Source organism: Oryzias latipes, chromosome 8 (genome assembly GCF_002234675.1).
Source record: "Oryzias latipes chromosome 8, ASM223467v1".
Taxonomy (NCBI): Eukaryota; Metazoa; Chordata; class Actinopteri; order Beloniformes; family Adrianichthyidae; genus Oryzias; species Oryzias latipes.
The window spans coordinates 18043589-18059569 of NC_019866.2; the positions used below are offsets into that span (position 1 = coordinate 18043589).

At 38.9% G+C, this 15981-nt stretch overlaps 1 protein-coding gene across 3 annotated transcripts in view; it reads left to right on the top strand.

The window, feature by feature from the left end:
- The window catches only part of llgl1 (LLGL1, scribble cell polarity complex component), a 35957-nt gene that overhangs the window by 7373 nt on the left and 12603 nt on the right, over positions 1-15981 (top strand). For all 3 annotated transcript variants that reach the window (XM_020705424.2, XM_004071761.3, XM_020705425.2), the window contains 9 exons: positions 8518-8599; positions 8694-8854; positions 8937-9083; positions 11484-11646; positions 11743-11878; positions 12448-12502; positions 13155-13309; positions 13395-13615; positions 15592-15659. In XM_020705424.2, the coding sequence (XP_020561083.1) occupies positions 8518-8599; positions 8694-8854; positions 8937-9083; positions 11484-11646; positions 11743-11878; positions 12448-12502; positions 13155-13309; positions 13395-13615; positions 15592-15659 (1188 nt within the window). The remainder of the gene's footprint in view (positions 1-8517; positions 8600-8693; positions 8855-8936; positions 9084-11483; positions 11647-11742; positions 11879-12447; positions 12503-13154; positions 13310-13394; positions 13616-15591; positions 15660-15981) is intronic.

Here is a 15981-nt window from a genome sequence, read left to right on the forward strand (position 1 = left end):
ATTTAACTAAACACTCCTGAATTTTCTGGATGTAGCTTGGCTGATTAACAAGCTAATGTTTGGCATTTTATATCTAGATAAAAATTGGAATGTAAGAGCTTTCTACTTTTAACCATAAACTTTAGAATTTTATAATCTTTTTTTTTTTTTTAAATATCTTTTTTATTTAGAACAAAGAAGCTTAAGGTGTATTCAGACCGTAAACATTTGGTTCACCTAAAGTGAACCAGAGTTAGTTTGTTAGTTAGTCTTGATAATATAGAACAAACCTTCAGTTTGAATGACCACAAGCGGACCCTGGGATCCGGGATCAGGAACCACTCTTGGACCCATCTTTTGAGGTTGTTTGTTTCCAATCGAATTGGACTTTCGTTCGCTCTGACTTTTCTTCAGTCTGGACCAACAAAAGGCCACCGCAGCCTGGCTTTACAGGAACGTTGATACATACGTTCAAAATTGAACTATAGAGCTATAAAGTTTAAATATGTCAACTATCCCAACAAGGATTGCAAAGTGCAGGACTTTCATTTTTCTTTCTCTCGTCGCCTTTGCACCGCCCTCGTAATTCCTGGCCAATGACGGAAGAGCTCTTTAGTCACGTGCTTTTTTTTAAAAGCTTTGGTTTGAAACAGAAAAATCTGCTTGACGGCAGTCTGAATACAGACCAAACTCAAGGTTCAGGACTCGATCCAGACCAAATTAAGCCGACTTGGTCCAGACCAACGGACTTTTCTAGTCTGAATGCACCCTAAATAAAGTTTCATGGACCTAATGAACAAATCTAAGGCATTATTTCTTCTTCATCTGTGTCAACTAAAGAAACATAGTTATTTTTTCCCATCATTTTTGTTCTCAAAGTGAGATAAATTATTTTATTAATTAGTTATCATGATTAATAGTGAACAACAGAGGGTGATTATATTTTTCATTCAAAACAAGTTTTGTGTTTAGATCAATACTCTTATTTGTTTGGGTTTGATGATGATGAGGTAGAAAAAGGGTCTACAGTACCCCCCCCCCCCCCCCCATTCTTTGGGGTTAGGGACCAGAGTCACCCGCGATTATACAGAATCACCTCACCCAACCCCCCAGCCAAAGAATGTCCACCACCGATGCCTTCTCATAAAAAAATGTATTAAATGACATAGGAATATTGCAAATATAACGTTTTTTTTAGTTCAAAGCAAATGATTATACTGTAAAATACTTTATAACGCACATTAGGAATGTCACTCTCTAAGTCTGTGCCTTAAAACCTGGAGCCAGTGCTTCCTCCTATATCAGTTTAGTGTGAGAGGTCCTGCAGCGTGATTTGAGCGCTGCAGGAGCTCTCACAGCGCGTCAGTCCGGCAGCAGAGGGTTTTGAGCGTTGCTTCTTCTAGATAAGGGAGCCGGTTTCATCCGCGATGATCTTCTTCAGCTTTGCTGGATATTATCCAGTCGCTTCTGAGTCGGCTGATGCTATTTTCTTCATGCAGGGGCACAAACTTTGGTTGGTAACCATTCAGGAACCAGTACAACCAGCTGTTGGAGGCTGATGGGCCGCCGTGCTCTTCATCTTCGTCCCTCTTCCTCAGAAATTCCCACAGCATCTTCTGCGGATGCAAAAGTCTCATACAAGCGTCTTGAGTTGTCTGAGCTTCTGTGTTAAACTGGAGGAGTTGCGTAACTGAAATGAAATCTGCGAATATGTGAAAATGCGAATATTGAAACGCTAACAAGCGGGGTAACACTGTAATTTCATCTGAAAGCTGTCGGCATGTGGGGGCGGTTCTATGTATGTATGTGTGTTTGTTGGGGGGGGGTTGCATCTTCTCTCGTTCCCTGATAATCTGACACACTCCCAGACTACAGTTTGACGTGAAAGGGGATTGGCAGCAGAACTGTGGGTGGACCTTCTCCCCTTAAAGCTTGTGGGTTTATGGAGTAATAATACAAGAGAGTTTGTATCACCTGGATACCGGGGCCATGCTGATCTGCTGATTCTGTTGGGCTGATCTCCTTCTGCTCCCATCCTCTTGTTCATTCTCCAGTCTTCTGCTTAAGCGTCTCTGTCACTCCTTCCTCCTCTCTGTGCTTATGGAGTCATATTTCAACGTGACAGTTTCTGCTTTGACCATAGACTGGAGCTAAAATGAAGGAAGTGGACAATATGGTGTTGGGTTGTGTGTTGGGGTGAGGGGGGATCTTGAGGAGCCTGTCTCCTGCTCTGGAATGTGTGTTGCGCTGCCCTTGGTTAACCTCCCTCTGTGAGTGTGTTTTTGTGTGTGTGTGTTTGGGCATGCACGTCTGTGTAGATTGGCTAAGTAAGAGCTTTGTTGCTGAGTCTACTCTTAATAAAGGGAGCTTTTGAAATGGTTTCCAAGACAACCAGTGCAGTTGCCTTGGATAAGAAGTGGCTGCAGACTGGGGGACTTTGAACAAAGCGGATGCACAGAGCTGGTGTTGGAATTTTAAATACTGATGTCAATTTATTAGGGCATTAACCACTAGGCAGATAATATTTGACGTCACACTGAAGATAATGCCTGAAGCTGGACAGGGATGTTGACTTGAGTTGACTTTCGCTTGTCCCAAAAATGCCTGGAAAATGGGTTGGGTCAGACTAAATAGTTTGTTTACTTCCCATCTGCCAATCTGAAAACCCGCCCCCTAGTTATACACAAATTTTGGCTCTATTAAAATCAAAACACTGAGCAATAAACATAAATTATTTGACACCAGACTTTACATACCTTTTTTCATGCGAGTGAATTAGAAAGTGCTTCCTTTTGAAACCAGCCTCTAGTGGTAGTCTGAGAAACTACAGTCGGGACCATAAATGTTTGGACAGAGGCACATTCTTTCTAATTTAGTTTCTGTACATCACCACAGTGAATTTTAAATAAAACTACTCAGATGACATTGAAGTGCAGACTTTCAACTCTTATTCCATGGGTTGAAAAAAAAGATTGCATAAAAATTTGAAAAACTAAAGCATTTTTTAAACACAATAATGGTGCTGTCTAATTACGGAAAAGGTATATAACTACAATAAGCAATCTAACAAAAAGTAAAAACATGTAATTTTACATGCAATAAAAGCATCATCACATAATCAACTTGCATGAAGTTACTCATAATGTAAAAAAAGATGAATAAGCCAAAAGCAGACGCTTATTTTTTCCATGTTGATGGTTGTAAACTTCTTAGAAATATTGATGGTATTTTGTTCTGACGTATCCAATTGAATTGCTGTAGGTATGACATGCCTTCATAAAAGATGATTGTTGTTGTCATCATTTATTTGAATTTATTTGTGAAACAGTAAAGACAGTTACATATAATAAAAATCACCAGTAAAAGTAAGGAAAGACTAAAAACAATAAAAATGATCAAAGATACAAAGTACAGAAGAGGACATTTAAATAAGGTGTCTATACCAGTATTTCCAAATTGGGGACTGGTATCCACAAGTGCTGTCTGATTTTGGTGAGCGCTAAAATCATTCTATTTTTAGAAGCATTGAATGAAACCATAAATTAGGGGCCTTAAAAGGGCATGAAGACTGTTGAAGACTCCTGCACCAACCAATATTTCTGTATCTTTGTGTTAGAGTTTGCATTATAGTTGGTGTTGGCATAGTTGCTAAGCAGAAAATGTCATATTGGCACTTCATGGCTTAAATGTTGCTGCCCCCTGATTTACAGCAAATGGTCAAAGCTATTAGCTTTGAATTTTTTCTTTTTTTCCTTTTTAAAAAAAAAAAATCTTTTCAGGCTATTTTAATGGTATTACTAGTTTTCCAGTCACCCTGGTCAGCACCATTTACTGTCACAGGACTTGAGAGGGTTTTTTGGAAATTACAGGGAAGTTCACACTTTTAGACCATGATTCATGCACTTTGCAGTTGACTAATGATACATGGAAAGAAGCTAAAACCCTTTGACAACAAAGAAAAATGACACAAGTTCAGTGATTTAAGCTTAAATTAATGTAAATTTGTTGTGAGTTCCTTAGATTGTTGATATAAACCACTTTGGTTTATATCAGTTATCTTTAAATTTGATCCTAATTATAATCTATATATTTTTCCTGGTGCTATGAGTCCAGATTTAGCTAAATCCAATGAAAAATAGATTCTTAATCTCAACGGGACATTTCCTGGATAAATAAAGGTTAAATAAAAGAAATACCAAAAAAAGCTGCAGGTTTCATTTAAATTAATGAATATAGAAAAACTATACATATCTACAAAAATAAATCTCTATGTTTCACCATATTGTTATCTGTAAATCCTAAGAAAATGTCAAACTACAGCTATATTAAATGTTTAAGTATGATTGAACTGGTTTGGGAAGTAACGCACAGCAGAGCGAGGCAGAATTTTGCACCATTTTCCTCAAAACACTGTCTCTGGTGTGTTTCTTTTCTACCAGATCAATTCTAATTACATCCACATTAAAAAAAAAATTCTGTTATTTAAAATCCCCACTTTTGTTTTTTTGTTTGTCTTCCTTGGCTTTTTTGCTTTACTCTTGCATTACTTTAATGCCTCAGTTTTTCTTTTCTTTTCTTCTTTCGGATGTTTGCTTCCCTATAAACATTAGTCACTGATACTCCTGAAGACTGCAGTGGCTTTTCAAAGCCGCAGCTTTCCCTCCCGTCTAACCTACCCCACAAAGCAATAGCTCCATATCAGCATAAAAAGACTCTCATTAAGCTGCCACTGCTTCTCCTATTCATGCAGATTCAAAGGAGCTGGGGAATGCAGAACATGTGGAGAATATGAGGTGGTGTTCTGAGATCAGCTGTGACGGCCGCAGTGATGGTAGAGGCAATTTTACTCTCGCATTACTTCCACTGGCAGCTCAGAGGCTTATCAGGGACATCCCACACTTATTTCACCCCTGGTACCTGAAAACAACACTGATGTACAGTCAAGATTGACTGGTCTTCTCTGAAGCTTATGTTTTAGAACAGGTGTCAACTGGGGCTGTTTAATGGCAAGAGTCTGGCAATACAATACACATCTCACAATATAATATATATCACAAGACTGTAACAGAAACAATATATCACAATGTCTTTTGAAGATTTTGACTTGGAAAAAAAATGCTTTTAACATGAACATTGTCCACAAATAATGTTCTTTAAATATGATTAAGAGAATACCTTGCTATACATTCTCAACACTGCTTATGAGGTGAGTGAAATATAAAGTTTGAATAAGTTAACTATCCCGACAAGGATTGCAAAGCGCAAGACTTCCATAATTTCTGCCTGTAGTTGGTTTGCCCCGCCCTCGTAATTCCTGACCAATGAGTGAAGAGATCTTTAGTCATGAGGTTTTGTTTACAAGCTTTAGTCCTGGAACAGCAAAGTCTGCTTGACGGCAGTCTGAAAACAGACCAAACCCATGGTCTATCCAGACCAAATTAATAGCGGTGTTTATTGGCAAGAGTCTGGCGATACGATACGTATCCTGATATTGTACCAGAACACATTTTCTTTTTTTTTTTAAATCTGACTTAGAAAAAGCTTTCATTTCTGAATGTATAACATTTGTTGTCCTTTTTTTCTTAAGATTCAAAACTGCTAATTTTTTTCTATTTATTCATTTATGTTTTTGGAGAAACACACATTTATTTTAAGGAGTTCATTTTTTGTGTGCTGCTTCATGAGCTCTTCTGCTGAGAGAACCAGAACAGTGTGAGAAAGGTGGGATTGTTCTTAAACTGTCAGGGTGGAGTTGTTTGGCTTGTCTAGTTGTTTGCCTTTTGCCAGACATTTGTTGTGCATGTGAAGCCATGTGTTTACAGGCAGAGAAATTGGGGAAGAAAAAGAGAAATGTGTGTAAAGTCTTTATGAGCAGAACCCACAGAAGCAAGGCTGAAAAAGTTTACTTTTTAATCCTAGTTTCATCATTTCATCGGCATTTGTGTGTCCTTACTGACCATCCCAATCTTCTGCAGCATTAATGTGTGTGTTAGAGGGTGTTGTCAGTGTGTCTGAATACAGGACAATGCCTTCTGTTTGTCTGTATTCAGACCGTGAAATCCCTTTATCCCTGCTAACGCTCTCTCTGCTTCACTGGGCAATTGCACTTGTGTGTGTGTGTGTGTGTGTTTGTGTGTGTGCTGAAATGACAGAGAAATATCATTAGATATGTGTAACTGTTGGCCTCATTGTTTACGTTTTAAGGTTCTTGTTAGTGGCTCACGTTGCTTGCATCATGCTTATGTTAACGCTTTCAAATCTCTGAGAAATCTGTTGATTGGAGGCGCCTGGTTTTTTTAGGTTACTTGTACAGTGAAGAAGTTGAATATTCCAGCCAAATAGTTGAGCCCCCCCCCCCCCCCCCCCCCAAAAAAAAAAAGGCGTGCTTTAGAACACATTTCCTCATTAATGCTCAATGCTAAGGAGGCTAATTAAGCGTTGTCTATTATTTGAAGTCTAACTCAAATCAACCCTTAAAGTGTTTTAAATGCGTTTCCAGTGGTTTTTATTTATAATTGTCATTTTAAGCTCAAATCAAAAAACCTGTCGTTTTCTAGGAGAGTTTCTGCAGAGCGACAGTAGTTCAATAAAAATTGGCCTCTGAGTTGTGGGTGGGACCATTAGAGCAGAACAACCCCGCCCCCCTTCTCATCACCAAATAACTGAGAGCACTCTGTTTACATGCTCTCCCCCTAGCTTACAGCCCCTCACAGCCCCAACCTAACATTACTGGTGCAATAAAAATGGCGAGTAATATTGGAGATATCCAGCCATATAGTTTTAAGCCAGATGCCAGCTCAGACGACAAAGACGTACATGGATCTAGTCGTCTGCAAGTGGATGGATCAGAATTAACCTTTGACTAAAAAATACTCAGAAATTTAATTTTGAGCTTAATTTTCATTTTATACTGTATGTCTTCCATCAGAAAAATGCCACAAGATTATGTAAAAAAACACTTAAAACACAGGTTTCATCGGGGTGCATCTTCAACACTTGAAGACTTGTGAAGCTAACCATTAAGCTGACCCATGGGGGGGTAGGGAGCTTAATTCAGGGCTACACAAACTTCTAAGGAGGTGCTAGATCAACAGGGAGCTTATTTCCAGCTGTCCTTTTGGGGGGGTGACATCACTACTGGGAATCCCTCTACCAGCTGTCATCCGACTCTCCAAAACCATGAATGAAGCCTTCAGATCCGTAAAGTCTGAGAGTCAAGTTCTCTCGTTGTCACATTGGTTAACAGGAGTGTTGCACATTGTTGTTGCAAAAGCGCATAGATATGCTCAGGAGCTGCAGATACTGGAGGCGTTGAGTCAAGATTAGAGTTAGTTCTTATGGTTTGTGTTTTCCTTCTTTTGCTGTCTCATTTAGATTTATCTTTTGCTGATGGCCACAGCTGAGGGACACCCACCCTTAAACGAACCTGAACAAAAAAATAGTTTTTTTTCTTTTTTGCCAAATAATTCAATTACTTTAAAGAAGCATTTAAAAAAATGTGGATATCTGTCCTTTAAATCTTTAAGGACTAAATATTTGCTTTGCTTTACACTCTGCTTTTTTGCACTTTCTCCTGGTTTGTAGTAGGTTGATGGCAAACAGATGCTCCCCAAACTCGTCCACCTCCATCTGATTGTGGTATGTGCTGTTATGGAGGCTAAAATGAAGGCAGAGAGAGTAACAACAGCCAGGAATGCCAACCTAATAAACCTGACGTTGGCCTCTAACGGATCCGGGCGTAAAAAGCAGCGAATGAGGAGAGATTTGGAATTTGGAGTAGACACTATCAGAGTGGAGTAGCGGAGGTGCTGGAGTTTGATTAATTAACACCATATTTTTGACATTCTTTCTTTAAGTGAGAAAAGATGAGTGACTTACTTTAGAAATTTCTTACCAAACACTTTTGTGTACAAAAAAGGGAGGGTTAAGTGGATAAAAATAAGCTCACACACCCACCCCCGTAAAATCCTATTTTATTTGAATAAATTAGGAAACAGATTTGTTCAGGTAAGTAAAAATAATATTGGCCACTTACAGAACAAGTAAATGTGGTATTTAGGATTTTATGCTTTGTTAAAATTAGGGAGATCATTAAAAAAAAGCTTTTTTTTTAAATTCCACATTCCTGCTGCCTTATGTAAGCAGTGAGACTCACAGAGCTGCTTACACTTTGAGTGAGTGAGTTGTTAATGTTGTGTTATTTCATAGTATAAAAGCATCAGACTTAATAAATGCATGTTTTATTTTTTATTTTTTATTTGGTCGTCTATGTTTATTAGCCTGTGAGGAGGCCTCCAGCGGTGGTTAGGAGCACATGCGTCATCTGCTGTTGGTAATTGCTGAGAGTTTTGTCACAATTCTGCGTTTTCCCTCCCTGTTTTCAGACCTTAGGTTTATAGTTCAGGAGTATAAGAAGAAACCAAAAGTTATTTGTGTTTCCCTTTTCAAAAACCCAGAGTTTGAGGGAAGGAAGGAGGAACTGTGAAGTGTTAAAACGTGTTTTCTGAGTTCTGAATTTCTTTAATGGGATCTTTAAAGCTATGGAGCACCTGGGGTGGAGTTCACAGGACTGCACAAAGACACCACCGCAGTCACACAGATCCTCTTCTTGCCTGGTCGGGTGAGAACACTTTATTAAATTTATAATAATGGAGGGAGATTTCCTGTTCTTTTTTTTCTTTAAAGGTTGCTCGTCATTATTGCTCTGTTATTAGGGCTGTCTCCTGTCAGTGCTGGATGACAACACGATTCACCGGTGGGAACTCGTTGCTGAGTCCACCAGAGAGGTGGGAGGGGTTAAGAAGGAGGGCGTGGTTTCCCTCCGTGAAGTGGACAGCTACTCTCTCCCAGGAAGACCTGGCATTGAGAGCAGCAGGTACCAGAAATGTGAAGTAACTCACCAGCATAACGTCTGTCCATCACTACCAATTGTACTCACCCACCCTTCTGTGATGCAGCGCCACCCGGGTGACTGTCCTCCTCTTGCTAAAGTCATGTGACCTGCTTTGCATGGGAACAGAAGGTGGCGGCGTTTACGTCCTGGAGTTGCCCCGCCTCTCGTTAAAGGAGAACCAGACGCTGCTGCAGGATCATGTCACTCAAAGGTGAGCTCAAACTGGCCTGATCTTACCATTTTTGATTTATTTTCAAAGTGGTCTTAAAACTATAATTATGTTGTTTTTAGCCAAAATCCAAAAACCTGTGTGCTTTTCTAAAACATAGTTTGACCTCTTTTTCAAACCACATTTTTTCATTTACTCCTGATTCACAACAATTTAAATAAAGAAGTACCCGGTACTCAAAAATTAAAATTGTAAGTTACATTTCCTTTATATATGTCTTTCATTGTCAGAAAAATGATACAAGAACATGATTAAAATACCCAAAACACAATTTTTATGAAAGTGGTTTGTTTTATTGGAACAGTGTTTTCTCACTGTCAGCAAACCAGAAGGTCCTCATGAAGTTCCAGTGCTGTATATCATGTTTTTATTGTGTTCTCTGTTACTGCTACTTTATTCTTATAAACATCCTGGTTGTTGTTATCAGTAGCAACCATATACATTTCTTTTTCCTTGTGTTTCTTTTTTAACCCACGTGACATTAAGGTCTACAAACTTAAAGGTTTTATTCTCTGTAGTCACTTTATGGCTGAGCTTTGCAGCTTCCCAGACTGGGACTGTCATGAAGATGAAGGTGTTTTTTGTTGTTGTTGGACTGGTACTTCTGGTGAATTGCCTACACTATGCATTTTTATTGTTTTAATTACATTAACAAATGACATTATTTACATCACTATAATCTTAAAGAATTTCCTTTGCAGAGAGTTTTAGCTGGATTTAAAGCACAACAAGGATCTGAGCAATTGAAGTAGAAGTAGAAAACGAAGAAGATGACGTGGCATTTCAGAGCTGAGCAAAAAGTCTATTTTTTTGTAATGATTCTTAAAGGTCTCCAATTTGGTGATGAATGAATCAAGTCTTATTGATCTCTAAAGCTTTTACTTCAGTAAAAGAACAAAGAATGGAGATGCGTGGTCGCCTTTAAAGACACAAACTTAAGTATGATTTTCAATACAATTTCAGCCTAAACAGTTGAGGAAAGACAACTTTATCGAAATAATCTGCCTAGTTTTTATTCGTTATTTCAAATTTGTTTTAATAATTGTCAATGAAGGACACTTTGGTTTTAAACATTTGTTAAGAAGACTAAATACGCAGTTTTAGGGTCTTTCTACGGCAGATAAAGTTGTATCCACAGAAAGCTGCATTGCTTTTTATTTCAGCTCATTTTCAAAACTTTATTTAAAACTCTTCGTTTGAACACTGACAGATGGTGGTTTAATAGCCCTAAACAACTAGGAGCTCACATAGAAGTGCTAAAATAGTTGTAAAATAAAATGCATAACCAAAACTATTGTTTTTTTGCGACCATATAAGTTGTTGCTTGGTAACCATCAATCAATTTGAATCAATGTCATATAATCCTGATAAAGATAAAGTGCTGCATTTTCTCCATGTTTGGAAACTGGATGGGATTCTGTCATAATGATGCACACATTTGTAATGTTGCCTTATGGGAATTTAAGCTGCAGGACAAATGTTTTTGGCATGTTTGCTTCTCCTTGTTTAGGAAGGTTGGGGTTCACTGATGTCTTATTGATGGCTCTGATGAGACTCGTTTGATTCTGCGTTTCTGCCACAGAGCAGAGCTTCTGCATAGTGGAGCTTTGTGTCTCCTGCTAAAATGCGGGAAGTGTTTCAGCTGACCGTCTAGTGTGCCCTTTCAGAGGGACACGCATCCACAGAGACACTTCCAGGTTCATCTCCGGGACTCTGCAGCAGGATGCTGGATTCCCTAAAAATACTTTCAAGCACCGAGGCAGAGACAATGGAATGCTTTGTTGGGATTTTTTTTCTGTCTCTGTGCTTCCGGAGAGGATCTTCATCCATCACGGCATCAGCATATGTGTGTGTGTGTGTGTGTGTTTGTGTGTGTCAGAGATGTTTCTGCTTGATCTGCAGTAGTGTTCTGAAAAACCTCCACTCTGCAGTCTTGCTGCTCCTCTCCTGCTTAGCTGAGGGAATCCTCTGACATCTTGAGGGTGTGTTCCGCTCCACATTCCTCTCTTGTCTCAGAGGAATGTCTTGCTTCTTGATTCCAGGAACTCTTCACCAATTTGATGTTAAACTTACTGCTGTTGCATGTGGAAGAAAAATATGTGCATCTCTGTCTGCCTTTCAGACAGTTTATTTTTGCTTTTGTCAAAATAAGATCTGGTAAAGATTAGATTTGGGAGCAATGTCAACCTCCCTGTCTTCTCACAGATGTTGTGTTAGATATCGTCTTCTTAATTCCTTAACAGCTGTGTGTGTAGACCGTTATCTCACCTTGTCCTGGCCTAAAAAATAATTCAATTTTTCCTGGATTAGATCCATGCGTTACTATATGTGAAGCTAAAGAAAAAAACACAGATTTTTTATTATTTTTTTTCATTCCCTTAGCCTGCCAGATGATTACAGATGTGGGAAATCCTTAGGGCCAGTCGAGTCTCTTCAGGAACACCCTCAGCAGGCAGGCAAGATTCTGATCGGCTACAGCCGCGGCTTGGTGGTCCTCTGGGACCTGAGTTCCCGTCACGCCGACCAGCTGTTCCTCGGAAAGCAGGTACTCCCTTTAGAAGAGAAAAAAAAGTGTTTAACCACTGACTTGATTTCACTTTGACCTTCTTCTGATGGCTGTGCATGTGAACCCGCTCTGCAGCAGCTGGAGAGCCTGGTCTGGGAGCGTTCTGGAAACTTATTTGTCAGTTCCCACAACGATGGGGGCTATTCGGTGTGGGCCGTTACAAACGGAAACATTTACAACCACCAGCCGGTGTCCTCTACTATTCCCTACGGTGAGAAACCCATCGAGCCGCTCAAAGATGAGCATAAATAATCACGTTTCTATCCTGCTGCGGCTTTTTTGTTTGAGAAATTCATCTGAATGCAAAAGCTGAAGCTCTCAATATTGCAGACTATTACTCTTCTGTACCGTTGGCCCTCATAAACCTCAGGGTTGTGTACAACCCGCCCTTATTTTTGGGATTTTGACTCAAGACTGTTGATAAAAAATGTTTTTATCACCAAAAACATTATTCAAACTAGACCTGAGCTGTCCTTTCACTGTTGATTGTGGGGATTATCTTTAAAAAATAACTTCTGGCTTTATTTATTGCTTTTATTATATTCTGCTTGCTGTTTAGATTTAAGGGAAGTGACTTTTTTAAGTGAATTGTGACTCTAGACCTGCTATGACACAAACTGTAGTTAATGATCTGAACAATGGAGCATCAATAAGAAATATTTGTCTTTAAACTGAGCTTAATCTTCATTTTTGTACTCTTCTTTTTCTTAAGTCATTTGTGAGGATTGAATTATTGGGACTGGCACATTGTTGTGAATTCAAAGTACTTTTCTGTTTCAGGTCCTTTTCCCTGCAAAGCCATCACAAAGATCCTGTGGAGGACGACACAGTTGAGGTTTGTCATCTGATTTGGTTCTTTAATCAAAATGAGTGGTTGAAGTTCCACTCGGATGATCTTTTGATTGAATTTAAAAGCGTTCCAGTGATCTTTTATGATTATGCTGTTTTTAGCCAAAATCAAGAAACCTGTTTTGTTTTCTAGGACATAGTTTCTGCAGAGCGGCAGTAGTTCATTAGAAATTCACCTCTGAGTTGTGGATGGAACTTTGGGGGCGGAGAAAACCCACCCCCTCTCTTGTCAATCAAAACTGAGCTCTCTGTTTACACGCTCTCTTGCCAGCTTCTTCACAATTCCAACATAACAAGATTGTATATGTGATGTAGAGCAATGTTCTGCATCACATATACAATCTTTTTCTAACAGCATTTTTTTTTTATTCACTACAATTTGAATAAAAAAAATAACATTTTGAGCTTAATTTCCTGTATATATGTCTTCCATCGTCAGGAAAAGGCCAGAAGAATGTTAATAACACCATTTTCACCAAAGTGGGTCTTTAAATAAACTTTGTCTGAGATTGTACCCATTATCCTCTGCTCTGAGAAACAGATTTGCTTAAGTTTACAAATATCTGGAATACAATTGGATCAGTTTGAATAGAAAAGACTGAATACCTCTGCAAATAGGGTCCTCTGCTTCTCTCTAGTTCCCCGGTGATCTTATATAGTGGAGGAATGCCACGAGCCAGCTATGGAGACCGTCACTGTCTAACCATCCAGCAGGACAAAGAGCATGTCACTCTGGACTTCACATCTCGAGTGATCGATTTCTTTACTGTCCACAACATGGACAACGACAAAGGTAAGAATCCAAGCAGATATAAATCCTTTCACTTTTATTCTGTTTTGGATCTTAAATGTCCTGCCTTCTGTCTTCCCGCCCTCAGAGTTTGACGACCCATCGGCTCTCGTTGTGCTTCTGGAGGAGGAGCTGGTTGTGATTGACCTGCTGACCCCCGGTTGGCCCTCGCTGCCCACTCCTTACCTCGCTCCCCTTCACTCGTCAGCTATCACGTGCTCCTGTCACGTCACAAACGTCTCCACCAAGCTGTGGGAGCGGCTGATCAACGCCGGCAAAGCACAACAGAGCCGGCGCCACACACACAGAGTGAGAACAGCCAAAGGAACGTCTATCAGCCAAAGTCAGGATTAGTTTGTAAATCGGTTTAAACAGGTATTCAGTTTCCTCTTTACAATGCAAGAGGCTTAACATTTTTAAACACAGTATGGTTTGTGACCTTTCTGCTTCTATACATTCTTCTTATGTAAGTCAACTAACAAATCATTTATTTTTAGATAGAACTAGAATCCAAAAGAACTGCTTTCAATCCATGAACTGGTTGATCTGAGTTTCTCAGCTTCTTAAAATGAAGCCACATTAACGTGACCTGAGGGTTTGAATTTATAGCGCAGATGTAAGTTGTCTGAATACTACCAAGTCTTTAAGCTTACGTCAACTGTTTGATTAGACACAGATTACACACAAACCGCTGCTACATTCATAAGTTCCATTCAATTTTATTTATATAGCCCAAAATCACAGTTGTTTTGACGGGGTTGACACCAATAATTGTTCAAAAACATAAAATCAGTCATAAAATATGAACATTAGCTAATTGCTAAACTAAACTAACTAAAACGTGTTATTCTTCTCCCAGCGTGGAGTGCGTCTGAAATGTTGACCTACTCTCCAAATTGCATCTCTCTGTGCTCTAGTAATATTCCTTGATGATCCCGACCAATAACAAAAACTTCTTAAAAAACAAAGCCATGTCCCAAGACGTTTCCCAGGAAGCCTTTTCTGAAGCCCTCAGGCCATTAAATTACACTCCAATACGCCTTGCCCTGATTGTCGGTCACAATCAGGGCAAGGCATCCTACTGCTTGAAACGCGAGGCCACCTCAAGTTTTTTACAGAGTCTTGGGGACCTTACGTAGGACCAGAGGACCAAAGAGGACGACTGGAGATGTGGTACCAAGAGTTAGGAAACATAATTAGGGGCCTGCTCATTAAGAGCTCTACGAATCAAAACTAAAATTGTAAAATCAATCCTAAAATGGATAGAATGAAAAGCATTTAAAACTGATGAAATGAGCCCTTTTTACTGGTTCCTGTTAAAAGCTTTCAAGCAGCATTTAGTACCAACAGTTGAATTAATCAAAACAAGCAAAAAGAGAAATAACAGTAATCTAAACAATATTAGATACAAGCATGAATTACAATAATGCAAGTCATCTTTAGTTCCCAATTTACTTAGTTTAGACCTGTTAATTAGGTGATAAAAATGATTTTTGAAAGACATTAATTGGTCAAATATTAGACCACGGTTTTTGATATCTACACAAGGTAGGCTTGCACAAGGAGCCCAGAGTGCCTAAGTGGTGTTTAGTAAAGAGGATGACCTCTGTGACGTAGGTTGATTAGAGATGATGGTAATTTTTTTTTCTTTTTGTTTTTTTCTCTCTGTATATTCAACTCTGTTTGGCTCAAATTAATTTATATGGTACTTTAAAATTACAGCAGTCAAATAAGGCGCCATTCTTAAACGTTTAAAAGTAAAAGGTTAATACAATTGAAAGGGGGAAAAGAATATCGGTAAGTGCCATATTGGTTTTGAGAAGTTTTTCAAAATTGGCGAGTTAGTATGTTAGCCGAATAATAAATCCTGGGGATTCTATGATTCACTTTTCCCATGATTCCGTTAAAATCTCGATTTTTGGGTCACAGTTTTGTTTCCGTTCGATATACGAGTTCTGTAAGACAAAACATTAAAAAAGTCAGTAAAATTATTTTTCACATTGCCTAATAAGCAAGTGACAATGAAGAGAAACGTTTCAATTGTTATGAAACAACATTAAATGTATTAACTTTAGCACAACACGTGTTTGACACTTTCATTATAAACTTGTGCAAACGAATGCAGTAGAGAGGCAACAATTCACTTTTCCTACAATTTGGTTCAATGGCGTAAAAAGTAGGCTTCAAGAATTGCGGCATCCGTAGTAAATATTAGCCGAAAATTGGTTTAGTCGCACGTAAATTTCTCCTGCTGCTTATAAAATCCCTAATTTCTGTTTGTCTAGAAATGGCCAATATGTGGAGGGAAGAACCTGGCACCCCCACCCAGACAACAGGAGCTGCTGCTGACAGGGTTGGTCCGCACACACGCTCACTCATCTTAGCCGCTTAGACCCTACGTTTCTGTTCGAAATCAAATTTTTTTGAAGAAATTTGAAGCTCCAAAAGTAAAAAAGACTTTTTTCACACAAACATATTCGTCATTTGATGTGGTGATGGACTAGATTACAATTAAGTGCAGACGTTTGAGATCATTTTGTCAAATAGTTTAACCTCTGCTATTTTGAAAAAATCTTATTTATTTTTTTAAATTGAAAGTAGCACTGATCTATTAGATGAGAAACCTCAAACATGAGACCTTTACCAAAATCAGATATTGAGGCAGATCTGCTGAG